The sequence below is a fragment of the Acomys minous genome (genome assembly GCF_964271855.1).
Source record: "Acomys minous genome assembly, chromosome: 9".
In the NCBI taxonomy this organism is placed as follows: Eukaryota; Metazoa; Chordata; class Mammalia; order Rodentia; family Muridae; genus Acomys; species Acomys minous.
This window is the reverse complement of record NC_140490.1, coordinates 9,353,791-9,381,455: the sequence shown is the minus strand read 5'-3', so window position 1 is coordinate 9,381,455 and position 27,665 is coordinate 9,353,791. Positions and strand designations below refer to the sequence as shown.

The following is a 27,665-nucleotide window of genomic DNA, read 5'->3' as shown; positions in this document are numbered from 1 at the left end:
GATAAAGCTTCTCAGAAGACAGTTACGCTAAACGAAGAACCTGCCTGCAATCATAGCAAAGTATTCTTAATGGTGTCGGTGGTTTGTTCTCTCCCATGGGTTGGGTCTCATGTTGGGGCAGTCATTGGTTGGCCTTTCCCTCAGTCACAGCTCCAACTTTATCACTGTATTTCTCATAAGCAGGACAATTTTGGGGTCGAAAGTGTTATGGTTGGGTTGATGTTCTCCTGCCTCTACTGAAAGTCCCACCAGGATATAGGAGGTGGCACTTTAGGCTCTGTATCCCATCTGCTGCGAGGATTCTCAGCTAGGGTCACCCCATAGACTCCCTGGAGCCTCTTCTATCCATAGGTCCCCCCAAATTCCATTCTCTCAGCCCACTACCCTACCCCCTACTCCATTCCTGATCCCCACCACTTTCACCCCACTTCCCTGAATACCCCCTCTCCCACCTAGTTTCCTCCCTCCCTCTACTCCAGATGTCTATTTTATTTCCCTTTCTGAGTCAAATTCAGCATCTTCCCTTGGGCCCCGCCTTAGCTTCTTTGGGTCTGAGGATTGTAGCATGGTTACCCTGTATGTTATGGCTAATATGAACTTATAAGTGGGTACATACCATGCATGCCTTTCAGGGTTTGGGTTACCCAACTCAGGATGATCTTTTCTAATTCTATTTATTTTCCTGGAAATTGCATGATATCTTTGTTTTTAATATCTGATTAGTATTCCACTATGTAAATGTACCACATTTTCTTTTGCATTCTCTCGTTGAAGGACATCTAGTTTGTTTCCAGTTTTTAGCTATTACAAAGAAAGCTACTATGATCATAGTTGAGCAAGTGTCCTTGTGTTATGATGGAGCATCTTTTGGGTATATGCTCAGGAGTGGTAAAGTTGGGTCTTGAGGTAGAGCTATCCCCAATTTTCTGAGAAACCTCCAGATTTATTTCCAAAGTGGTTGTACAAATCTGCACTCCTGCCATCAGTGGAGGCGTGCTCCCTTGCTTCACATTCTCAGAAGGATGTGCTATCACTTGAGATTTTTATCTTAGCCGTTCTGAGGGGTGTAAGGTTCCACCTCAGAGTCATTTAGATTTGTATTTCCCTGACGACTGAGTATATTGAACTAGCATGGTATAAGTTAGTTGTCTGCATTTATGTCTTCTCTCTCTGTCGCTCTCTCTCTTGCACGTGTGTGTGTGTGTGTGTGTGTGTGTGTGTGTGTGTGTGTGTGTTTTATTAATGAATTGTAGCTTATTCACAAATGGATCTCATGGAGAGATCTGTGTGGAAGCTGAAGGTTGGAGGACTTAACAGTCTCTATGGTTTCTTTCCTGTTGTTGTAGGCTACACTTATGGACATAACTGGGTTCTTACTTTTTTTCCCTTGTAGCCCTTAGAGCTAGGATTGAACTAGGGCATAGAGCATGCCAGGCATCTAACCCTGAGTTACATTCCGCATCTGAACTCTATTCATCTTCTACAGCAACCACAGGGCAGGCTACATGAGTACACTCAGCTGGAAATGTAGCCACCCCAAGCCTGGTCTGTGAGAATGGATGACAGAACTGTTTCAAACGGGATATTTCGCTATCTGGGAAAGAAAAGGAGGGGATCTCAGTTGACTGTGTGCACAAAGGACAGTGTAGCCTGGAAAAGGCTGATATGAAACTATTACTTACATGCACAATTGCCAGTAGAAGTACCGAGGTTGATCTTCCCCTCTGGAGTAATTAGGAAGCCATCCAAACAGTATGCGGAGAACGCACAGGCGAGTAAGGAATAGCCATTTCGAGGCTCCTCCTTTGTACTGGACAAGGAGCTCCCCCTCAATAGAATACTATCTGGGTAGAGTGGCATTAATGGAGTCTCACCTAGTTTCCAGTGTGTCAGCAGATGGCCCTTTCTCTGTCATGGTCAGCTCAGATAAAGAAAGTGACCTATGGCAGAGAAGAGCCAAAGCCTCTACCCAGCTTCTTTTGCTGCTGAGTTTTGTTTTTGTTTTTGTTTTAAAGATTTATTTATTATTTACACAGTATTCTCAGCAGGCCAGAAGAGGGTACCAGATCTCATTATAGATGGTTATGAGCCACCATGTGGTTGCTAGGAACTGAACTCAGGACCTCTGGAAGAACAGTCAGTGTTCTTAACCTCTAAGCCATCTCTCTAGGCCCTGCTGCTGAGTTTCTAAAACCTCTTGGTTTGTCCCCAACAGTCTGGGGACCCACTGGATCACCCCTCCTACACTTTAACTCTGACTCACCTCCCATATCCAAATTCAGATCCATTCCATTAATCATAAAACAGTGACCTGGAAGAAACACTTCCTCAATATATCCTGAGATCTGCCATGGCAAAGGGACAGCGTAAACTGTCCCTCTCATGTTGCAGGCTCGCACATGCATGCTCCCACCAGAAGCATGTGTCCTGTGCTGCAGCCTCATGCCCCATGGCTGCTGTGGAGCTTTCTCTCAACCTGTTTAGATGAAGATCTTTTTTCTTGTTACCATGAAGGATTCATTACCCAACACCAGCCTCCAGGATGGTCATCTCAATTCTGTATTTGATCAGTTGTGCCCAATCTATGTTGTCATCCGAATGAGATGTGACAGATCTGCTCTAAACCTGACAATAAGTAGTGATGGTGCATGATCCTGAACCTGAGGAGAGCGGTGGGGACACCAGAGCCCTGAGGCAGTTGGCAGCCTCAGACAGTCAGAGCGCCTACCTCATGGACCTGCCCCTACACGTCCCTAGAGATTTATCCATTTGGTGGGGATGCAGTCCAACTAATACAGCACCTAAAACTATGAGAGCAAAAGTCAAGTTCAGAAACTGGAGTGATGGCTCATTGGTTAGTAGCATTTGCTGCTTTCTCAGAGGACCTACATGGTGCCTAACAATCAACTATAACAGGGGATGTGATTCCTCTTTGGTTTATTTTTTATTTTTTATTGACAGAGCTGCATGAATATGGGGCAAAGACATACAGTAGTCAGAACACCCATTCACATAAATCTAAATACTCTGAAAACCAACATCATACCTAATGCAAGGACCAACAGCGTCTATACAAAGCTATTTCACAACTTGACTTGGAAGGTCATTGTTGCAGGATATTTGATCCCATTGTGAACCCCGAGACTGTGACCTGTAAAAGCCTGTTTCTTGTTAGTGTGGTTCAGCCCTAGAAAACACCTTTAATCCAAGAGCTTTCTGTACACGGGATTTAATAAAGTTAACCCTAGGTCATGAGGCAGAGCAAGAAACCAGCTGACAGGGATTAAGTAGATAGGAGGCCATTTATCACAGTGTGGAGAAGAAGGAGCTCTTTAGCTCTTGCCTTTTCCTCCTGGGCTGTGGGGTGAGCTAGCAGGCCTTTTCCTCCTGGGCTGTGGGGTGAGCTAGCAGGCCTTTTCCTCCTGGGCTGTGGGGTGAGCTAGCAGGCCTTTTCCTCCTGGGCTGTGGGGTGAGCTAGCAGGCCTTTTCCTCCTGGGCTGTGGGGTGAGCTAACAGGCCTTTTCCTCCTGGGCTGTGGGGTGAGCTAACAGGCCTTTTCCTCCTGAGCTGTGGGGTGAGCTAGCAGGCCTTTTCCTCCTGGGCTGTGGGGTGAGCTAGCAGGCCTTTTCCTTCTGGGCTGTGGGGTGAGCTAGCAGGCCTTTTCCTCCTGGGCTGTGGGGTGAGCTAGCAGGCCTTTTCCTCCTGGGCTGTGGGGTGAGCTAGCAGGCCTTTTCCTTCTGGGCTGTGGGGTGAGCTAGCAGGCCTTTTCCTTCTGGGCTGTGGGGTGAGCTAACAGACCTTTTCCTTCTGGGCTGTGGGGTGAGCTGGCAGGCCTTTTCCTCCTGGGCTGTCAGCTGAACAAGCAAGCTCTTGGCCTTGGGCTTTTGGTTTTTGGCTTTTTCCTTCAGGGTGTGAGCTGAGTAGGAAGGTCAACTGGGGGCTTTCTCTGCCTCTCTGAGCTAATAGGTTTTCACTCCAGCATCTTGCTCCTGAGTCTTCATTGCTAAAAATCAAACAATTGGGATTTTTCACTTTTTAAACCAGGTAATCATTGTTGTGCGGTTATCACTGATCCTGTGTTGCAAAAGCAAACAAATGAACAAACAAACAAAAACAGATGCAGATATCTCTAGGTTTTCTGATTTTATACTCCCCGATTAATGTTTTTATTTCCTGAGAAGCTATAGAGCAATGCCAGAATATGTCTCAATAATTTGTGCAGCATGTTCACTTCATGAAAGTATGTATATAGGGTACTATATTTTAGGGGTCACTAAATACATGACAGCATGGATACAGTATGGTCCTTCACCATAAAGTGTGCATCCATGCGGTAAGGCAAGCTATCCACACCCAAGAGCCCATCCCCCTGTGTAGCCCTAGCTGGCTGGGAACTTGCTAGGTAGCCCAGATTTCCTGGAACTTGCAGAGATCCATTTCTGCCTGTGAGTTCTGCGGTTACAGGTGTGTGACACCACACCTGACTGAAGAAGTTCTTCTTAAGTGTGAAAAGTTGGAAATCACTTTTTTTCAATTCATGAAAAAACATTTTCTCAAAAAGGGCTTCAAAGTTGGGCTTGGTGGCACAAGCCTTTAATCCCCGCACTCAGAATGCAGACTGTGTGAGTTTGAGGCCAGCCTGATCTACAAGGTGAGAGTCTAGGACAGCCAAGAAAGTTACACAGAGAAATCTTGTCTTGAGATAACCAAAACAAACAAATAAATAAAGAGAAAAAGAGGAGCTTCAAACAGCCAGTCAATATATAGTAAATAGCCTTAGCAAAGGATGAAAAACAATAAATAAAAAAATGTACAAAAAAAACGAAAACAAAACAGCCAAAGGTAAAATGCAAACTAAAACACAAACAAAATAATATGCCAATCAACACGGTCTCACCGCAGATGTAGCAGCACAGACCTGCAGCATTAATCTTTCCTTGGCTATACAAGTCGCAAGGCAGATACCAGTTGTAAAAGTCTCTGCAAAAGGAGCACAGCCATGCCTCTCTGGGGCTTTACATGCCATGCTCTCACCATGGCGAAGGAGGAAACATGTTGCAGGTTTTGGCTCAAACTCTGGAATTCACTTTGTTCACACCTAACAAAGCATCCTCCATGTCTCATCGGCACACGCTCTAATTACTACTCTCAGAGCTATTCTGGAGGCCAGCAGCTCTAGATGTGTCTCAGCGATTCTCTGACCGTCCCTGGTGCATCCCCAGCAAGAAGGGAATCCCAGTTTCTGGGTGGAAATGCACCTCTGTGGTCACTCTCTGCCATGGTGTTTCCTCCACTCAAATTTTCCACTCCTCAGGACCTAAGATTCTGAAAGTTTTTGACGTGCATCTTATTTTTTCTATGATATAATTTCTAGGAGCCATAGTTCCCCGGTGCCTTCCCTGAACCCCACAGCCTTGTTCATTTCTCTATGCATCCTGCAGACAGCCAGGCAGGTCCGGATAGAGTGTGACTTCCTCAGCTCTGAACTGGCATCTGGGCCTCTTACACTTAACACTTTGTCCATTCACAACTTTTAAATTCATTTTTATAAAACTGTGTTTGTTTCTCTTAGCTTATTTCTTAACCCGGCTATCCCACAAATAACTGAGACTCTTTTACAATACAATATAATAACCTGAGCAGGCTAAGCCTGTTCTTAACCCTCTGTGCTATTTTGCCTTACTCTCAGCAAACATCCCAGTGATACTTGCACGTTGTAGCTTTCCTGGGCTCCAGCTCCTTCCTCCTGATCTTCCTTGCCCTTCTAGCCATGCCTGAATCCCCTGGCCCAGTCCTCTCTCCTCCTCTGGCTGGCAGGAAGTCCAGCCCTATTCTCTCCCCTGCTCATCAATTGGCTGTAAGCTGCTTTATTACCATAACAGGAGGATAATTGGGGAGCAGAGTTGACACTACATTTAGACAGGAAATCAGAGTTTAAAGTACACAGTACCTTCTGTCTACGCACAACTATCTGCTTTTAACTTAAGCCATTGATAGTGAAGGCTCTTAGGTTCTCCGCTTGAAGAACTGTAGAATTTTTATTGCTCCTACACAGTCATGTACAGATAATCACTAGGTCCAAACCTACAGCCTTGAGACATGAAAACTGCAGTCAGGTAGAGTCCATGTTCAGGAAGCAGAAGACTCTGTTTGTAGTGGGAGTCATTGTTGCTGCTTTCAAGGTCATGGCTCCTTGACTCCACGGTGTCACCACCCTTCTGTAAACAGAGGTCTTTATCACGAGAGAAGTAGGAATCCTGAATCCTCACAGTGGCTTTGGGTTTAACTTAACATGGAAGGTACACTTCAGGTTCAGGGAAATTCTTGTTTGCCACTTACATGGATAGCAAGTCATGCATTGATGGAATGTGTGTGGCATCACCAGTTCCTCACAGTAACTCATGAGTAACTAAAGCTCCATGTTTTAGGAGCACACACCTGCAAGGGTGACATCAGGTCCCCCCTTCTTCAGGCATGCTTCTTTAGCACATCTCAGCACCCCAACATCACACCATTTGCAGTCACCTTTGGGGTTATGATAAATCTCATATATTATGATGCTCTCTGCTAGAATCAGCGCTGCATGGTTAATAATTAGTAGTGTTTTATGGTCTGTTTCCCCCCCAAAATTCAACAAGTGGCAATTGGCCTGATAGAGTCAGGTCATCTGAGGGTCATGCCTGAACCTCATCAGCTGCAGGCACAACACTGGCAGCAAGCTCTGGCCATGCTCACTGCAGCTGGTGTTTGCTGTGACTGTTTAGTTGTGGTAGTCACCTGATCCACAAGAGACTCCCATATATTGACATTTATACTCAGCTGGATCTCATCATAATCTACGGGGCTGTGAATCCACCTTTTTGAGCTAGATGTGGGGTACTAGTCTGCTTCTGGATAATTTTGGAATGGCATCTTTTACACATATGCCTGTCAGCTGATGGTCACATGATCCAGGAAATCTTCACAGAGCTCTTGAGCATCAGGACTTTATCTGAAGTTTCACAGACAAAGCACAGGTCTCTCCGTGTTTATTATTAAACTTCAAGTGGGGCAACTTTCAAAAGGTAAGCACATGCCTTCCATGACTGTACCTCCTAAGAAGCATGCGCCATTGCAATTAGTCCTGCAGGCTCTGCCTGGATGTGCTTTCAACCCCCTGTACACATGAGGCAGGTGGCCTTTCCTCCACATTCATCCTGGTGTGATCTCTCCCCACTATTTAATTTCTCATATTGATGAATAGGGGTTTCTGAGGAAGGAACGAGACATTCCTGTGCACTGTTTGGCAAGTAAACACTCAGTTCCCCCACATGGAAAGAGCTAAACTGTTTCTAATCCAGCCTAGAAAAATCTCTGGTTTGGGAGGAAGTGGTGGTCAATGGCTATCCCAAGACAGAACGCTAGAGAGGGCACCTCAGCTTCTGCTAAGCACAGGAGACCATGAGCAGGGAGGTGAAGGTTGCTCCCTCCCTATGACATCAGCGCTCCCTTCTCTGGACATTCTCTTGGCATCCTTTGTGATGTCACTAGTGTTAGCAAGTGCTCTTAGGGCATTCTTCCAGTGCCTATAGGCCTTATCAATCAAGATGTTGACCACACTGAGGAGTCTATTTGGGAGAGAGAATCGGGACAGCGGAGAAAGCCCAGGGAGACAGAAGGAAGCTGGCCTTCCATCTGAGTTTAAATCACCAAGAAAGAAGTGGTCCTGGGGAAAGCACAGTGAGTCCTGGGCAGGGGATGCAGACCTTCCTGGAGGAGGTGGGGGCTTGAGCTGGCCTTTCCAGTAATGGGGCACAGAACAGGAGCCTCTGGGAAGCAAATAGACTTCCTTGCTTATCAAAATTCCTGAAAGTTTAGGATTTCACAAAAGCAGTTTGTCCATGTCCAAAGTCTGGAGCTGGCAAAGCCAAAGCTGTCGGGAGCACCTAGGTTTTACTCTTACTGGTCATTTGAGGTGTAACATGGGGACAATACAGGCCATCAGGAGTCAAGGAGTGTCAGTGTTTCCCAATTTAAGGCAGGGCATCACTACACTTCACTCCCACTGGCTTCTTTTAGTGCTGTGGCTATGGGACAGTAGTAACAGAGAGAGAAACGTGCTCCTGGCTGTGACCTTATGTTCTCAGGATTCCTCTGACCGCCTCTCCCTGACAGTGGCATCTACAGGTTTTCTGAATCAGTAGTTGTGGGTGGTTGGCATAGCTCTAGTGCAGGCAAACTGTCACAGGTAGTGGAGCAAGACAGAGACTGGATCCTTATTGCCAGCTCTGGGGTGTTTGGGTCTGTCAGTGGGGAGAACTGATCAGTCTATCGATCCTGTTCCGCTACTTGATGGGTTTTTAATCCACAGTCACTGTCCTAGAGTGACAAGGCAGGAGGCCCAGGCCTGTCCACAGCCCCTGGGTGCTTGTGACTGTGCCATTATTCTCCTGGCTTCTGTAACCACAGACCAACAGCTCTGAAGCCAGGTTGCCTCCTATGCTGTTGTGAACAAGCCTGAGGAGGCCATCTCTGTGGTCACCTGAAGCATGTGTAGGAAGGCGGAGAAAATCCTGGCTGCTTAGACACTTCTCTGCAGAGTGATGGGAGAGCTGAGATCCACAGAGCAGGCATCTCAGGCCTGAGACAAAAATTTTTAGCGTGTCACTGGGTTCCAGGCAGACTCTCTGCCTGTGTGGAAATGGGGGTTGTCTGTCTGAACTCTATGCCTTGTCACTATGCAAGTTCACTTGAGTTCTTCTACCTGTAGGGGCCAGTGGGGAGCCATCATGCCCCACAAAACTCCTCTCCAAGAGGCAGATGAGGAAGGAAATGAAGAAGCTGACCAACCAGCTGCAGGTGATAACCCAGGAGGGAAATGACCTGAGGGACAGCCTCATCCTTATAACCGAAGGATCCTTGGATGAAAGGTACGCATTGTGTCAAACCCCGTGGTGTCAGTCTTGGGTCTGCGATGCCACCTTGATCCTTATCCTTTTAAGGTCATGGGCTCTAGGAGGCTGCACCTCCAAGGTGTTTCTGTGCCAAGCCTCATGTCCCTTGATGCTTCTCAGAGGCAAGGCACGACTTAAAGTTTGGACAGAGTGAGATGGGAAACGGACTCTTCTGCTTCCTCCAGTTGAAAACCTGACCCCTTGGTCTGAGTCACACAGCACAGGGATTGAGGCAGTGGAGAGTGAGTTTCCAGCATGCATTTGGAAAGGCCTTGACAGGTGGTGGCTTATGTGAGATAGTAAGTGGGTTTGGGATGAGATTTTTTTTTTTACTTGCCTGGCAGGTGACTGAGTGCTAGAAGCTCCTGGTAGCATCTGGAGTGTCCTGGTCCCACTTGCTCTATCTCAGTGCATGACTGGAAGGCCTGGAGATCAACACTGTCTCTGACCTTGTGCCTTATACTCTGGAGGACATTGGAATGCCTTGGGCAGTTCATAAAGCTGTCCTGATGCTGTGTCTCATCCCCAGAATTATGTGCACAGTCTGACTCTGTGGTAGTAGTCACCCAGTATCTACAATCACTGCTCTGAAAACAGGAGAAATGAAAGCACAGGTTTTGGGGAGCCAGGACCTGTGGGATAGACTCATGAGAACGTAATGGGCCCCCGCTTACTGACTTTCCTCACTGAACTCATGCAGCCAGGACACCCTTCAGCTGAACACCTAGCCTCTGCTGGTGTTTCATAAGCAAGCGTGATGAGCAGCAGGACATCCCAGTACTTAGAAGCCAGGATGCAGCATCTTCTGGGCTTGCACATCTTCTGGGCTTGCGCAGCCTCTGGGCTTGCACATCTTCTGGGCTTGCGCAGCCTCTGGGCTTGCACATCTTCTGGGCTTGGGCAGCCTCTGGGCTTGCACATCTTCTGGGCTTGTGCATCTTCTGGGCTTGCACATCTTCTGGGCTTGCGCAGCCTCTGGGCTTGCCTAAGTCCAGGGCACAGCCTGACTTCACCAGCTCCTTGAGGCCCGTATTCATGTGGTTCTTTGCTCTTGGGGCCAGGCCCTACAATAGGCCAAATCCTCTCTTGGAGAAACTCAGGAAGGAGCACAAACAGGTCATGTTGGACCTCCAGAATTTGGAGAGAGAGAATGCTGAAGCCTCAAAGAACCTCACAGAGCTGGACATGGAGATTGCCTTCTATTGGTAAGTGCCTGTCAGGGACCACAACAGTTCTGCAGTGACCATCACAGCCTTTCTTGGGTTTTGGACAGGAGAGTCCCCAGCTTTGATTCTACCCCTCTCATGCTGTGAATCACTTATCTAGAGACATGAGAGAGGTGTCAGGCATGCCTGACCCTCAGGGGCTCAGGCAGGGTTTACAGAGCTTATTCTTAAGGGACAGTAGTTAGGATGTTCTCCCCTTGGGTCTCCTGTCCTTCCTTGTTAATATTTGTCCCCTTCTTTTTTAATGTTAATTTGTTATAATTTATCCAGATTCCATCCCAAGTGTTATCCCCAGGCTTGTATCTTCCCTGTCCCACTCTCCCTCTCTCTTCCACCTCCTTCCCTCCCCTAGAGCTCTGACAGAAAGGAACCTCCTCCCCCACCATATGGCCACAGTCTGTCCGGTCTCATTCAGGATCCAGCTAACCCTTCCTTGGTGTGCCTGCCATCTCGCCTTCTTTTTCATGCTTGGAAGGCAAAGGCCAGGTGGCGGCTCCTCTTCCATTTTGAATATCATGGATCCCTATAGGTGTTGGGGACTTTAAAACTTCCTTATAGGTGTTGGGGACTTTAGAACTTGTTTGTTCTTTCCTGAATTGGCTGCTCTCTCTGTATGATTTTCTGAGTGCAGCTGTCTTGGCTGGATTGGCCTGTTTCCTAGTTCTTCATGGGAACCTGGGGCCAGGTGAGGGTTATGGGGCTGGGAGTAGGGATTAGAAGGAGGAGGCTGGGAGGGGCTGACTCTGCAGGGGGGTTTCAAGCAACCTCCGCCGCAGGCTTCTGATGGAGCAGAATCAGCTGAAGAAGAGGGTGGACATGCTGAGGCAGGAGAAGAAGAAAGTGCAAGGGGATTGGGCCCTGCTGCAGCAGATCTGCAAGGACCAAGAGGAGGAGATCAGCGACCTCTAGACCCAGAAACAGCAGGTAGGGCCAAACTAATGCCATGTTCTGTATGTCCTGTAACTAATGCCATGTTCTGTATGTCCTGTAACTAATGCCATGTTCTGAATGTCCTGTAACTCATGCCATAGTGGATATTTTCTGTGAGAACTCGTCCTCTAAGTGACTCTTCTCCCTGCATTCCAGGAGTGACCACGCACTGCTGTGAACTGCATCTGCCAGCAGTCCCCAGAAACTCCACCCAACCTGCCTAAAGGTCGACGTCCCTGTGACCCACAACCTCACAAGACAAATTAAAAGAGTATTGTGCCATCATCTCAAACACAGCTGTCACAGCTCGTAATTTTACTACTTGTGCTGAAGCAGAACACGTTTTTAATATGTATTTTGATCTTGGATCACATATAAAACAGCTCCATTGGGTGAACCATCAGCAAAACCTACTGGAGTGTCAAGGATGGGATTTTCTTTTCTTATCTTTGGGAAAACTAAAGTATGAACATTTAAGAATTGTAATAACTTACCTTTAGGGTAGTGATTATCTATTCTCCCCCATGAAGTGAGCCAAAGATATCACCCATGGATCACTATTTCAAAATAACCAATCAATTTGCTATTTAGTAAAAGGGATTCCTATAATAGCAAGTTCAATAGCAAATATTTATGTGATTGTTCTCTTATTAATTGAATTAAATATGCAACAAATTCATAGTAAGGAGTTAATACTTTAAAAGATACAGGGAGACCTTTTGCCATAAAATAGCTGTAGGAGTATGCTTAGTAGTTAAAACATAGGCTTCTAAATCTAAATTATGATCAATATATCTTATTTGTTGATTTTTCTATTGTAAGTTTTCCTTAGGTGATAATATCTCATAGTTTCCTTTTTGGGAGTGAAGTCATAGAGCATAACCACAATTTTTATAAAATGAAACTAAATTTTAACAGTATGAACAATTTAGTGGTTTTTGTTTTGTTTTGTTTTGTTTTTTGAGACAGGGTTTCTCTGTGTAGCCTTGGCTGTCCTGAACTCACTTTGTAGACTAGGCTGGCCTCGAACTCACAGTGATCCACCTGCCTCTGCCTCCCAAGTGCTGGGATTAAAGGCATGGGCCACCATGACCAGCTCCAACTTAGTGTTTTTAAAAATCAATACCAAGTGTATTATTTTCATGTTACAAAGTTTGTCTGCCAGCAAGAAAAGATCTTGTATATGAACACATAGATGTGCAGCCCTAATACTTCATTTAAAAACATTACCTTAAATCTTAACACTTATAAATCTGATAAGACAAGAATTAAATAAAAATCTTATCCCAATTTAAAAGTACATTTGGAGACTTCTTGAGTTGGTTTATGTCATTTGTTATTTAGAATGGCTTTAACCTTAAATTACGAGTGTAAGTTAACTTTTTTGTGATAGATGTTACAGATTTTTAACCGTGTCCAGGCTTCTGAGCTTGTTTGAGCCCAGAGTACATCATTAGAGGTTTAGGCAGCCCTGGGCTGGTTGTCAGTTTGATGTAGGCAGAGACTCTCAGCTGCAAGTGCCTGGCTCCAAGGACAGAGCTAGTTTATTAGTTTTGTTGCCTCTTTTTCTGAGAATCTTTGAAATTAGTTAGGACTAACAGCCTGAGGGGGAAGTTTGACCTTTTCCCCCCTCAGAATATAAAACATAAAACATAAAACAACATTTAAGCAATTAAACAAATTTACACACATAGAAACAAAATTTGACAGGATGACCATAAAACAAAGTCAGATGGGCAAGACAAAACGACATGGTCTCAAGACTTTGAACAGATTTCAGGGAGAATTAGAAGGAGCTACGAAGTTGTTTTCGGATCTGTTAACTGTTTAAAGGGGGTGGGTCTATGAGCTCTTAGTCTCTGACTCGAGCATCCATCAGTGTCTTCAAAGACTCAGTTATGCCAACTGAAATCCTTGAAGGTCCTCTCCTTTACCACTGGCTTGCAGCGGAAACATAGTTTAGGTATAATAGACATTGGCTTACAATTCTGAGCATTTTTAATCACAGCTATCATAGGAGGAGAGCCCTCAAATGAAGGAGGGTCCAATCCTGTTACAATATTTGCAGATTTCTTTATCTGTAATCTAGAAAGCCATTCTGATTAATTCGAGGGCTTAATTTTTTTTTATGTTTCATCTGTACTGCTAGTGTTGAGAAAGCTGTCTGAAAAGCCTGTATATTTCTATCTTTTTGGCAGACTCAGTTTACACAGGCTCAGGTGGCGGAGCAGAAGGCTTAGTTTCACTTTTCCCAAGCATTGAGGCGTGCGTGCCTCGTAAACTTGGCTTCTAACTTTTCTCTCTCATGCCTGGGGTCTAAACTGTCCCTTATAAGTGCCCAGAGACAGAAGGCATCTCACGGAACCTTACCAGGTCTATGCACATTACAATAATCTTGTAACTTTTTACCACCTTTTCCTAGGTTTCTATATTTACAATACCTTCTTCTAGAATCCACAAACATACTTGTTCAACAAAATCTAAAAACTTACTTAACCATTGCTGTCTATTTTTGCTCCTTCAGCCTGGAGGAGCATATTTTTAAGCATATGTACAAAGAGCAGGCGACTGTTTCCACTCCCCATTATGTTACAGTTCTCCCGAAGATTTATTCACCGCACTTCTTGATTGATCCGAGCTTGTACTTACCATGGTGTCCTTCACGTACTCTACAGTGTCTCAGGTCCCTGGATCAGGCGCCACTGGCCAGAGCCCGCTCTGGACAATATTGACCAGTACCTGGATATGGAGCAAGAGGCTGAGAAAATAAAAAGACATAGGAAAAGATATAGCAAAAGAGATAAGGAAAAAAAGAGACAAGTATTCGTGAGGACTAACAGTAAATACTGTAGCCCTGAGTTTATTTCTCTCAGAGCTTTTATACGGTGTACATACGTATGAACCAGAGGATTCTTGGAACACAAATGAAAGCTACCAATTACTTTAGTTATCTATACACTTAGACTTCTTTCGAATTTTAGGTCAAAGAGTTACATCAAGCTCCACATCGCGACCTGGAATTAATAATAAATCTTCTTAACCAACGTAAGCATCTTGCCAAGTCCTCAAGGCTGTGTGAGAGTTTGTAAGCCAAGGTCATAAGTCCTCTGGCCTACTTCTATAAGCACTCCAAAAAATGGCTCCCAACAGGAAAGCACAGGTTTCAGTTTGGTGCCTGAGCCTGCGCAGGGTCGCTGTTCTCAGGCACACAGCTCAGGAAACGCTACTGCAGCATGACAGGCTGTACATTACCTGTCTCCTGGGTGCAAGGTGCCTTCTGGGCAGGAGAACTGAGCTTGTCTCATGGTCTTGTTGAGGTGCCCAGGCTCTATCATGTCTATCTATAAAATGATGTGGTCCATCAGTAGCTCATCATGGCTAACGTGTGTATCCCTCGTGCGCTTTTGACTATGGTAGACTACTTTTACAAAATCAAGTACCAGGGGGCTGTAGGGAAAGTCCTAGCCTTTCTAGTAGAACAGAGAACAGATAGAACCTAGATAAAAGTCTGACGTGGGTTTAAAGTTAAGGAAATTTCTAGGTCCAGCTCTTAGACTCTTATTCGTTGAAGTTACAGTGATTTTCAGTTAAAGCATTTGTTAACTGTCTGGTACCATTGACTGGTGGGCATTAGCAGCCTGACAGCTGACGGGGCAGGTCACCACTAGGCCTGTGCCTTAACTGTCTTTCTCTCCCAGGTCTGAGACACTGCAGCAGGAGCTGAAACTGGCCTCAGCCCAGCAGGAGAGCCTCCTGCAGAGGGAGGGGCTGGATCAGGACACCTGCTCAGCCCTGTGCCCAGCAACCACAGAATTATTGCGATTGATTTTCTTCCTCAAATATGGTTTCCTTCTGTGAATAGGCCCTAAGTTTATCTAGCCAGTGAGCCAGCCAGGCTGCTTCTGGGTCTGACTCTCTCTGCTCTCTGACAACACCCTTGAAAGGACTGAAGTGACTGCCACAGGCTGTGGGTCTGTACTGCTAAGTCCTCAGGGAGAGAATAAACACTGCTGAGCATAATTTTCTGTTCGTGTTGTGGTTTGGGTTTTTGCTTTTGGCTATTTTTGGTTATTGGATGTTATATATTATTATTATTGTTTTTCAAAAATGTCTAAGGCTATTCACTCTTAATGCTGACTGCCCCTTTAAAGCCCTTTTTGAAAAATGTATTTTTTATGATTAAAAGTACAATTTCCAACTCCTCACTCTTAAGTCCATCTTTTTTCTTCAGGTGTGCTGTTTCACTCTTGTAACCCAAAGACTCACAAGAGAGATGGATCTCTGTATGTTCCAGGCACCATGGACACACAGGGCATGGTGTCTTGTGTGTTGATAGTGTGGCTTATTCCATAGATACACACTTTATGATGCAATCAGTGCCATATGGTATCCATGATGTCATGTATTTTGCTACACCTAAGTATAGTTCTCTATAACAAACCATGCTTATTGGTTGTGCAGAGGAAATCACTGAGAAACACATATGTACTGCTCTATAGCTTCTCAGGAAATAAAAATCTCCACTAAGGGGGTGTAAAAGAAATCGGGAACCCCTGGGCTGTGTGCCTCATTTTTCTTGCAATACAGCGTTACTGATAACTGCACAAGAGATAACTACATTCCAAGTCATGTTGGGAAATAGATTTTTCTGTTAGCTCTTGGCCTTTGCCAAGCCATTTGGTGTGCGGTTTGTTGTTTGGAGTCACTTGTGTTTATTTTAGGTGAAGAGGTGTTTTGTCTAGTCTAAGTCTTTGCTCCGCATTCTTGCAGTTCCCTCAGAAGAGGGAGTCAGGTCCTCTGTGACACATGATTGTTAGGCACCATGTGGCTTCTCTGTGAGCAGCAACTGCTCTTAACCTAGGAGCCATCACTCCCGCTCCTGCACTTGGCTGTTGTCCTTCCAGCACATGCGCTGCAGTAGTTGGAGTGGACCACGCCCAGTCAAGTGGATGTGTGTCTGCGCTGTGTGGGGACAGGTGCGTGGCTAATCATCTTAGGCTGCCAGGCATCCCCGCGGGGCTCTTGTGCCTCGTTGTTCTCCGTGGATTCAGGATCCTGCCCCAGCATCACTTCTTCTCTGTTTTGGGGCGGATCTCTCACCTCTCTCCGAGGATAAGAATGTAGAGAAGTCACATGTGGTAACATAGAGACTTGAGATGCTCCTCGTGCCGGCTAGCGATGGGGAACCAATCCTTTTTAATAAGAAGAAAAAGATCTTCATCTAAGCAGTGCGGGGAAGAATCTCCGAGGCAGCCACGGTGCTTAGAGCCTGCAGCACAGGCTGCATGTTTCTGGTGCAGAAGATGCATGTGAGGGACACTGAAGCTGCCCCTTTGCCAGGAGAGATCTCAGAGTATATTGAGCAAGTGTCTCTTCCAGGTGACACTTCTCTGATTTGTGGGATGAATCTGACTTCTTAGACTGGAGGTGAGTCAGAGAGTGACAGTGTGGAGGAAGTACTCCTGTGGCCTTTAAAAGCTCTGCAGCCAGAGAAGCTGGAGAGAACCTTTGGTTCCCCTCTGCCACAGGGAACCTTCTCTTTCTGAGCTCGCAGTAACACGGGAAGGGCATGTGTGGACACTCGGGACACTAGGTGAGACTAGCGTAGGCCATGCTCCCACGTTACTATGCGTCTGAGCGGGTCTTCCTGTTCATCTTAGTAGCTGGGAAGAGCCTGGGCCTGACTATGCCTTTGGATGTGTCCTAAATGCTACCAGATGTGTAGATTAACCAGGCTTTTTCTACTGGCACTTGTGCATGCAGACAAGAGCTTCCTATCAGCCTTTCACAGGCTAAACTGTCCTCTAGGGGTCACTATGGAGAGCAAGAACAGTACCCTTCATGGCCACCCAGATGATCAGCCAGGTTTTTCCTCAGCTCTCAGAACCCAACTCAGCCCATGAAGTTTCTTTCTGTGCTTTCATCAACTTGACTCTGAATGGCTACAGTTCCCTGAGGCGCCTTTCTCCATGATGCAGACAACACACGCTTCACAGTTTAGGGCATTTCTAGTGTTCACTGCTGGCATCAGAATCAAAGACATGGTGTTCCCAGGTCTTGCAGACACTCAAAATTACCCAGGAGCCTCCTGTCATGTCCTCCTGACCAAACAGTTCAGTGAACTATTCTTGACCTTGGCTCCTTGTCCTTTTGTACTTCTGCCCCTGAGACAGAGCTCTGCCCACATGCCTCTGGCTTCCCCAGGAACAGCTCCTCAGGTGTGTGGTAGGCTCTGTTGGCTTTTTTCCCCCCTTTTGGCTTTATATGTAACCAGGCTAGCCTTGAAATAATAGCCTTGTTATAAGCTTCAGTGGAGGGAATTGTATCAGCTTCCTTTTTGTACTGACCACTTGTTTTTTTAAATTCATTAATTCACTTTACAACCTGATTGTAGCCCCTACCTCCTGTTCTCCTCGTCCCACCCTCCCACCCTCTTCCCTCATCACCCACTCACCTATTCCTCCCAAAAGGGGAGCCACACCCTCCCGTCACCCACCCCAGCTCATGAAGTCTCTCAGGGATGAGCACATCCTCTTCCCATGAAGCCCCACCGGGGCATTGTGTTCAAAAAGCAGACAACTGAGTCTATGTCAGAGACAGCCTCAGCTCCCCTTACTAGGGCACCCTCATGAACCCTGAGCTGCTCTTCTACATTTGTGTAGGGTGCATGGTCCTTGCTTGGTGCTTCACTCTCTGCAAGCCCCTCTGGGCCCTGCTTAGTTGGCCCTGTTGGTTTTTTGTTTGTTTGGTTGGTTGGTTGGGTTTTTTTGTTTTGTTTTGTTTTGTTTTGTTTGGAGACAGGGCTTCTCTCTGTAGCCTTGGCTATCCTAGACTCACTTTGTAGAACAGGCTGGCCTCGAACTCACAGCGATCTGCCTGCCTCTGCCTCCCGAGTGCTGGGGTTAAAGGCGTGCGCCACCACACTCAGCTCTGTTGGGTTCTTGTGGAGCTCCTGTCACCTCCAGGTCGTTCTGTTCATCCCAGACTTTCCCACAAGACTCCCTATGCTTCACCCAGTGTTTGGCTATGAGTCTCCGTAACTATTTGCATCTGCTGTTGGTTGTAGCCTTTCAGAGAACTGCAATGCTAGGCTCGTGTCTGCAAGCATAGCAGAGTCTCAACAAAGAAATACTGAATCGATGAGAAATACTTAAAGAAATGCTTAACTTCTCTAGTCATCAGAGAAATGCAAATCAAAACAACTCTGACATTTCACCTTACACCCATCAGAATGGTGAAGATCAAAAATTCAAGTGACAGTACATACTGTCAAGGATGCAGAGAAGGGGAAACACTCCTCCAGTGTTGGTGGGAGTGCAAACTTGTACAGCCACTTTGGAAATCAGTCTGGTACTTTCTCAGAAAGTTGGGAACAATGCTTCCTCAAGACCCAGCAATACCACTCCTGGGCATACACCCAAAAGATGCTCCACCAGATAACAAGAACATTTGCTCAACTATATGTTCATAGCAGCTTTATTTATAATATCCAGAATCTAGAAATGACCTAGATGTCCCTCAATGGAAGAATGGATAAAGAAACTGTGGTACATTTACACAATGGAACACTGCTCACCTATTAAAAGCAAGGAAATCTTGAAATTTGCAGGCAAATGGATGGAATTAGAAATGATCCTGAGTGAGGTAACCCAGACCTAGAAAGAATGCATGATATATACTCACTTATAAGCAGATATTAGCAACATAATACAGAATAACCACACTACAATCCACAGACCTAAAGAAGCTAAATAACAAGGAGGGCCCTGGGGAGAATGCTTCATTCTCATTTGGTGCATGCCTTTAATCCCAGCACTCTGGAGGCAGAAGCGGGTGGATCTCTGTGAGTTCCAGGCCAGCCTGGTCTACAAAGCAAGTCCAGGGCAGTCAAGGCTGCACAGAGAAGCCCTGTCTTGAAAAACCAAAACAAACAAACAAACAGATAAAAAAAAACAGAAGGGCAAATAAAATAGACACCAGAAGTGGTTGAAGAGAAGGGACAGGATGGGAACCTACCATAGAGATCCCTGAAAGACTCTCCCCAGCAGAGGATTGAAGCAGATGCTGACGTTCACAGCCAAACATTGGGGTGGAGCACAGGGAGTCTCATGGAAGAGTTGGGGGAATAGAAGGGCCTGGAGGGGGCAGGAACTCCATAAGGAGACCAATAGAGCCAACAAATCCAGGGCTGGAGTGAGCCGTGCTGCACAGACTAATGTACCAACCAAAGACCATGCACGGTGAGGACCTAGATCCTCTGTCAAATGTAGTCAATAGGGAGCACAGTCCCCTGGTGGGTCCCTTAATATGTTGAGTAGGGGCTACTTCTGACATGACCTCCGGTGCGCACTAGTTGATCACTTTCCCCCCCGGGTGGGGTGGCCTTGCCATGCCTCAAGGAAGAGACTACTGATAGGCTGGGGTCAGACGATAGTGGAGGAGGACTCCTCGTTTCAGAGCACTAGCGAAGGGGAAAGGGGAGGAGGGATAGAAGGCAGGGCTGGGAAGTGATGAGGAACTGGGCTATAATTGGCATGTTAAGTGAACAACTCAAAAATAGAAAAACAAACAAAAAACGATATCTATGGGCTATGGATGGGGGCAGAGTCAGAATGCTCTTCCCACAAAGTGGCCTTGTAGAAAGAATTGCACAGACTATGAAACATGAGTGCACTTGAGAGCAAGGACATGAAGGAAATGCCCTGACGTGTCTGCATTAGCTCTGTGAATTGTGCCATTTTTCTCCTGGCTTCAGAGGCAAGAATTGAGCGTTCTGAAGCCAAGAGACATCCTGTACAGCTGTGAAACATCTTGAGGAGGCTGTCACCTGGGTCATCTTTAACATATAAGTGGAGGGAGAAGACGTCAGTTAACCACTGAGACACCTCTTTCCTGTAGAGACGCGGGACACTTGACATTCGCTGACAGGGAGTCTCAGGCCTGACCCATGAGAACCAGCGAGGCAAAGTCTCATCTGTCAGTTCCCTTCCTGGACATCCTCCATGTGCCAAGGGTGGGCTGAGATGAAGCACTGAGGAAGGCAGGTGCTGTCCTTTGCCAGCTGGATGTCAGGGAAGAACACTGAGCATCTCTGCTGTTGGAGTTCAGTGTGACAGAGGCAGGCAGATACATGTGGGGGTCCAGTGTGAGTTTGCCTGGGCTGCAGTAATTATATCTCTCAGGCTGGGGCTTTGGACATGGAAAGATGATGTCTCACAGTTATTTGTTAGAAAGGCTAAGCTGTCTGAAGTCCCAAGGATGGCTCCGTGTCTCCTAGTTGCTGGGAGTTGCAAGCAGTCACTCATACTTTGCCTCCTAGGTCCACTGCCTCATCTCTGTCTTTATCTGCACAAGGCGTATATTCTCTAGTATTCTCTCTCTCTCTCTCTCTCTCTCTCTCTCTCTCTCTCTCTCTCTCCTGTCTTCCTCTCCACCACCACCCTCTATGTTCAAAAAGATGCTTTTCATACCTATTTATGCACATGTGAAGCTCCTAAAATCCAGGAAGGTCTCAACTTGTGGTCTCTAGAAGACCCTATTTAGAAATAGAGTCGAGTCAGTTGTTATTCATGCTTGCCTCTGGCCTTTACCACTACTATGCCTGCCTCTAGATGCTGGTGCTCAGAAACTCCGAAACTAGCTCGTCACCATAGGCTGTGTCATGGGTGCCTGATCTACAGCCACTGAGTGCCAGCATCCCACCGATATGATGATTAGGGTCCTGAGGTCCAAGCTTGTGCAGCATCCTGTGCTGAGAGGCTGCTCCTGTAGAGACACGGGAGACTTGACATCCGCCGGCAGGGAGTCTCAGGCCTGACCCATGAGAACCAGCTAGGCAAAGTCTCCATCTGCCAATTCCCTTTCTGGACATCCTCCATGTGCCAAGGGTGGGCTGAGATGAAGCACTGAGGAAGGCAGGTGCTGTCCCTTGTCAGCTGGATGTCAGGGAAGAACATTGAGCATTTCTGCTATGACCCAGCCCCAAGCTGTTTTGGTGCCCTTGCGGCCTGGTGGTGCACTATAGCCTACAGTGCAGGGTGCCAAAGTCACTGTGGAGCAGAGATCGAGCACCCGCAAAACCAAGGCTGGTATCAGGAAAGCTGCCTTGGCGGTCCATGCACAGAGATGGTGGTCAGGTGACAAGCTTGAGCCCAGTCCTATCGAGGAGCACGCTAGACAGCATCAGTCCTACAGCATCAGTGCCCTACATGGCTGCTTGATACCTGCACCCTTCATGGCCACCAGCAGCAGTGCAGTTCTCAGGAGGGGGAAGGTATTGACAGCTTCTCTACAGTCGTCTTCAGCATCTTGGAGGCCCTATACAAGGATATAGCTCTGAAGCCACATGAGCAGAAAGAGAAATGGGATCAATGTCTTGCTCAGAAGCCCCAAGAATCAGAAAACTCACATCCACAGAGCTGAGTCAGAACAGGAAGTCCCTGGAGGTGGGCAGCCCAGGGCAGGATGCTGAGCCTACTTGTCATGAAGGGACAAGGATGGTCCCATTGCAGCCCTGCAAACATGTATGATCCCCAGAAGGGCCATGCTCCTAGCCAGCACGTGTTACCAGAATGGCCTGGCCCAGTACTACCAGCAGCAGCAACTGCCCAGCCAGTCCAGCCAGCTTCGGGAGCCCCTCCCAGTCCTGGAGCAGCCCTGGTTCTGGTTTCTTGCCCCTATAATTTATTTACAGATTTGAGACAGCCCTGCCAGCACTGACGCCCACTTCTAGGCCCTGGTTAGCACCACCGATGCCAGCATCTGCTTCCTGCTCAAGATCAGCTAAGCCAGACCCAGCTCTTAGACCAGGCTCAGCCCTGCAGGACATGCTGGGGGATTCCAGACTCCAGGAAGCACCTGTGGTCCATCCAGACTCCATGGCATCTCTACCACCCATTTTAGTCCCTGTTGACCCTGTGTCACCTCTGCAGGTCTCTACTGACCATTTGGCACAATTGCCAACCTTTGTGGTCATGAACCACACTGTGTCCCTGTAACCAGGCCTATAAGGGCTGCCTCAGGACAGCACTGCAAGGCCCCACAGTTTCTGCTAGTTCCAGCCCCTTGGGATTCTACCTTAAAACCATTTTGTTGTCCCCTCAGGCATCTTTCAGGCCTGAGCTGATGCCCCACCAGGCACTCTAGGCCCCCTGTCAGCCAAACCAACTCCATAGATTGATCCTGGACCAGCCTAGCTGCTCCCAATAGCCACCAGGGGGCACCAAACAGCCTCAGCAATTAGTTGAAGGCCCAGAAAAAAAACTAATTCTCCAAGCTTGCTTTGCAGAGCCCTAGACAGTCACAACAACAGAAGAGCCCATATCTTAGCCCAGAGCAATCCCACCTACCCAAACTACCCCTCATGGGCCCAAAGAAGCCTGTAGGGTCACTTTGGGTCCAGACCAGCGTAGCAAACCCCAACCACTACTTCTAGCTGAAGGCCCATCACTTCTAGGACAGCCAAGCCTGGCCAGTGTCTTCTGTAGCACCTTTGTCAGCCTAGACAGTACCTGCTAGGTCTGATGCCAACTCTTCATGCCCGGCCTGCAATATTAGGGCATCACTTCAGGCCCCTGAGGTCACATTGGACTTGACACTCCCTTAGTAGGCCTGGAGGAACAGACTAGGTCTCTAAAAGGTTCCCAGGAGTCTATGTCACAGGTGAAGGCCCACCAGAAACTGTGAGGTTTCTCCTAGCTTTAGAATAGGGACTCTCAATCCTGTGATCTCATTGCTACACAAATGCCCAGAGCACATAATCAGTATTTCCAGGGAGCAGATCCAACATCAGGATGGCTATGTAAACTACCCAGGGGATTCCAGTGTGCCACCAAGGTGAACACAGGAGCTAAGAGCAGTGCTGCTCAATGTGGGGTTCCCAGACCTCAGCACTGGCATCTCCTGGAATCTGTGAGACTGGCAACTCCTCAGGCCCTGCCTCCAATCCTCTATGCTTAGGATCCAGAAGGACACACACACACGCACACACACACACACACTAGGATGTTAAAGAAATAAGGAAAGGTGCCATTCTCTCAGAGAGTAAGGAACAAGATCACAGAGGGGCAGCAGTGATGAGCTCCATGCCTCCCAGCTGCTACCAGGAGTATCTAGAATCCAAAGCACCTGCTGGCGAGGTACAAAGACTCACAATAAACTCTCAGCACCAGCATCTCCCACAGGCCACCACTGTCAAGCCTTCTTAAAATGCATGCTGCCCCTTTCCCCAGTCTGTGATTCGGGTTTGCATTTGGGGTAAACAGAGGAAGCCTTTGTCCCCATCTCACTCCTACCCGGGGTTCAAGTTCCGCATCTCAGGTGCACTCAGAAAAGTTAGTTTGGACATGACGACCCCCTGGAGGTGCAGCCTCCTGTCCCTGGAGGGGACAATTTGGATCTGGGTGTGGATCTAGAAGGCAAAGTTTGAAAGATTGCCTGCAAATGCCAGAAATTAAGAAAGAGGCCTGAGCTGGGTGCAGGGGTGCATGCCTTTAATCCGAGGTGGTGCAGAGAAAGAGAGAAAGGAAGAAAAGAAGGAAGGAAGGAAGGAAGGAAGGAAGGAAGGAAGGAAGGAAGAGACATGACAACTTGGCCTTTCTAACAAATAATTGTGAGACATCACCTTTCATTTTGGAAGTGAATCCAAAAACAAGCAAAGGAGCAAAAGCTCAGGCCTGGATGTTGTGCTGTCAGGATGATAGTGAAGCAGGAAGCCCCGTGGCTTGTTCATTGGTAAAGGCATGAACTCAGCAACAATATAAACTCCCCTTTGTGAGACATCGACAAATTGATAAAAAGATCACAGCATGCCAGAGCCTGCATCCAACACTCCTGTCTGTTAATGCTCAGCTGTGGCTCTGAAGAGGTCCAGGGTAGGGTCTCTGTGGCTGGACGCAGATGCCCTTTCAGTTCGCTTCATCTCTTGGGTGGCCAGAGCTGATGGCTTAGGCAACTGATCAGGATCAAAAGAAGAAAGATAAAAGGGAGTCCAGGGTTTCTTCTCTAGAGACTGGCTGCACTGAGGTTGAGGAGGAAGACTTAAACTGACCACAATTTTCCTATAGCTGAGACTGTAAAAGTGGCTTCTGCCTAGAGACTGCATGGGGGTCATAAAAGGAGGCGCTTTGGTCTGTAGACAGGTCTCTTTGCGGAGCTCTCCAGGAAGCTAATATAAACTTAAACCTGCTAGCCCTAGAAGGCTGATGGTAAAGTCCTAAGTCTTCTAACTTATTTGTGAATCTATAGGGAAATAAGACATAAGAGAGAGATAGAAAATAAACCACACACACACACACACATTCAAGAGAAAAGGTGGATGAAGTTAGGCATCTTAACTTCAACTGAAGTTAAGCATCCCAATTTCAACAACGTTTATTGTTGGTCGCCGTACTTATACTTCTGAGAAAAAGGAATTACCTCATGGAAAAAGAAGAGCAATTAATCATGAAGACAGACAAATTCTAAAATACAAAAGGTTATATTTTTTTAGCTTAATTTTATTAATTTATTCCCATCACCTGTATCCTCCCATTCCTCCCTCCCTCCTGCTCTCACCCTATTCCCCTCCCCTAGCTCTAAGACCGAGGGGGGCCTCCTTCCCCACTATATGGTCATAGGCTGTCAAGTCTCATCTTGGTAGCCTGCTTATTCTTTCTTTGAGTGCTGTCAGGCCTCCCCACCAAGGGGAGGTGATCAAATATGCAGCATCAGAGTTCATGTCAGAGGTTATATGTTTTAAAGCTAAACATTTCTATCTAGGTATCCATTATATAAGTTCACAGTGAGTTCAGAGTGACAATTTTCAATTAGGACTGATCTAACTATACACTGTCCAGCTATCTCTTAGCTCATAATGGGTTCAGGACAATCATTTTATCTGTCTTTCATTCTACGAAAAAGAGTAAATTGAAAATGACGACATATGATGCCACAATGTGACAAGGTATAAGGAATTATAACAGAATGCTTTGTATATATAGACATTAAGGTTTGTACTTAGCTTAGCCATTTCTAGGTAGTTCCATTATATCTTGGGTTCATGAGAAGCTTAAATCAACTTGTCTATATTTATGGTGAATACCAGGATTCCTGGTGCCATCTGGAGTGGTGCTTATCTGAAGCCACAAATCTGCTCAAAGCTATCTCTAGTGAGATGTCTGGAGGTCCACAAAGGTACTTATTGCAGCCATAAACTCCCTACAATTGTTTTTAGAAGTTCTAAAACAATTTAACTTTTAAAACTATTTGAATTGAACCAGGAATTCCATAATCAGGGATTAATTCATCTGAATGACAAACAGTACATCTCCAACAAGATCCTATAAGAAGTTTTTGCTCAATCAGAGCTAGTCAATACCCAGAAAATGACAGTTTACACCAATGCCAGAAGTTTTTTCCTTTTGGGTTTTCGAGACAGGGTTTCTCTGTGTAACCTTAGCTGTCCTAGATTCGCTTTGTAGATCAGGCTGGCCTTGAATGTAGCCTTGGCTGTCCTGGCTTTAGACTCATAGTGATCCACCTGCCTCTGCCTCCCTGGGTGCTGGAATTAAGAGCATACGCACCATGCCCGACTCTAATGCCAGATTTTAGAGAGATGCAGCAATGCACAACTGACAGAGTAGTCAGAGGTTGGAAGCAATTCTGGGGTGCATCATGGTAGAGACCTTACAAATACCAGATCACCTCCTAGACAGCCCACATGCCTAGTGAGCTCCATTAACAGGATGGCTCTTGAGACCTGCCACCCAGGAAAGTCCTCTATGATTAGGAGGAAATGTCCTGGCTGAGCAAACTCTAAAGTCTGCTGTCTCTTCCATGGGGGAGGAAAGCAGTGAAAGCAACGTGGGGGTGCCTGCGGATGAGCTTCTGTCTCAAATAATGCAAACAACTGAGTAGAGACAAACAGCATTCTTTAGACGATCAGTGGAGGGCCAACCAAACTCCATAAAGTGGGGTTAGGGGTTGTTCCAGCACCCAAGGCATTGCTGTATTGCCAGCGGACACCAGGCTGTTGATAGGGGTGACAGAGGCCACAGAGAAGAAAGAGCACAGGCAAAACTCAAGTGCCAGAGTAAGCTTGAGGGATACACAATCTCTGTCCAGGTTGACTGATAAAGGTCTTCCTGTTAACAAAGCCACGTCGTAGAGACTGGGAGAAACTATTGTACTGCTGTTGTTCAATTTTCCACAAAAGATAGAAAGGCACTAAAACACCAGGGAATGACTCACTCAGAAAGACACATTTCTAGGAACCTAACTGTAGAGGACCAGAGAGATCTGCGAGTTGTCTGACAAATATTTCACAAGTGACCATCAGTAATGTCAGTGAGCTAAAACATAACAAAGAGACACCAAAGAAAATGGGAAAGGCGGTGCGTGTGTGAACTCAGCAGAGGGCTGGGGATGGGCCTCGACTGATAAAGTGCTTCCCTCGTGCCTAAAGCCCTGGTTCCGATCTTCAACACTCCACCAACCAAACTTGGTGCTGTGCATCTGTAATCACAGGACTTGGGAGGCAGAAACAGGAGGACCAGTCGCTCAAGGCTGTTCTCAACTATGTAACAACTTCAAAGGCATCCTGGGCCCTGTCTCAAAAAAAAAAAAAAAATTAGAAACCTTTTTTTAAAAAAGATTTTTAATGTATATATGTCTATGCCTGTGCCACGTGTGCATAGGTGCTTGAGGAGGGCACAAGAGGACATTAGATTCCCTGGAACCGGACTCACAGTTTCAGAGGTTTAGTCCATCATCATCATCATGGTGGGAAGCATGGCGGCATGCAGGCAGACATGGTGCAGGGAAGGAGCTGAGAGCTCTACATCTTGATCTGAAGGCAAAGGAAAGAGACTGTGTGTCACACTGGGTGCAGCTTGAGCATAGGAGACCTCAAAGCCCGCCCCCACAGTGACACACTTCCTCCCACAAGGCCACACCTCCTAATAGTGTCACTCCCTATGAGCCAAGCAATCAAACACGTGAGTCTTGAATATGGGGCCGTTCCTAGTCAAACAAGCACAGCAACCAAAGGAAATTAAAATTTTTGATCCTGTGATCTGAAACATTTCTCGTTTTTTAAATATACCTTAAATCACTTCCTTAGACCATCACAACTTTCATTTCTGTCTTAGTTCCTCATGACTTACATAAGCTTAGAGCCTTTTCTTTTCCTCCAATTACTTACTAGGGGACACAGGTGGCTGACTGCTGAGAGCAGTCATTAGGAAGTAAGTTCCTTTAAATAAGAAACTAGGAAAATATTACATTGGAACCCGTTTTGTGGTTTTGTCTCTTTCGCTATGAAGTCTGAGAGCAAAATAAACTGCGCTAAGTCTGCCTTCTTAAACAGCAGGAGACCTCATAGCTCTAGAAAAGTGAGGTCTGGTTCTACATTTGAAATGAACTCACCAGGTAGCTGCAGCTTTGGGGAAGGGGCTGGGTGCTGCTGTTAAAACTGATAAAGCTACAGTTAGCCATCAACACCATCAAAGATCCAAGAAGGATAAATTATAGCAGGAACTGCTATATCCAAATAGCCGCTTGTCAATAAAAGTGACAGAGACCTATCGCTGCTTGTGCA

The 27,665-nt window shown here is 46.5% G+C and overlaps 1 protein-coding gene, 1 long non-coding RNA gene and 1 pseudogene across 4 annotated transcripts; 2 read left to right on the top strand and 1 right to left on the bottom strand.

Moving 5' to 3' along the window:
* Positions 1 to 378: 378 nt before the first annotated feature.
* On the bottom strand, positions 379 to 26,843 carry LOC311605547. Its single transcript, XR_014782002.1, has 3 exons — positions 26,815 to 26,843; positions 13,739 to 13,847; positions 379 to 6,218 (listed from the first exon to the last, which is right to left on the bottom strand). It is a non-coding gene; the product is annotated as an uncharacterized lncRNA (long non-coding RNA).
* On the top strand, positions 7,517 to 11,777 carry LOC311605383 (disks large homolog 5-like). 2 transcript variants are annotated; one of them, XM_084795877.1, is made up of 5 exons: positions 7,517 to 7,719; positions 8,750 to 8,909; positions 9,995 to 10,138; positions 10,921 to 11,083; positions 11,246 to 11,777. In XM_084795877.1, the coding sequence occupies exons 1-4, from the start codon at positions 7,587 to 7,589 to the stop codon at positions 11,066 to 11,068; spliced, it is 585 nt and encodes a 194-aa protein (XP_084652003.1). In that variant the 5' UTR covers positions 7,517 to 7,586; the 3' UTR covers positions 11,069 to 11,083; positions 11,246 to 11,777. The 2 variants fall into 2 exon arrangements, with proteins under 2 accessions (XP_084652003.1, XP_084652004.1); XM_084795878.1 differs by having other exon boundaries at positions 7,521 to 7,719; positions 10,936 to 11,083; positions 11,246 to 11,750.
* LOC311605000 lies at positions 21,205 to 22,683 on the top strand (annotated as a pseudogene). The gene is made up of 2 exons: positions 21,205 to 21,225; positions 21,284 to 22,683. The product of its transcript is annotated as an uncharacterized misc_RNA (transcript).
* Positions 26,844 to 27,665: the final 822 nt, after the last annotated feature.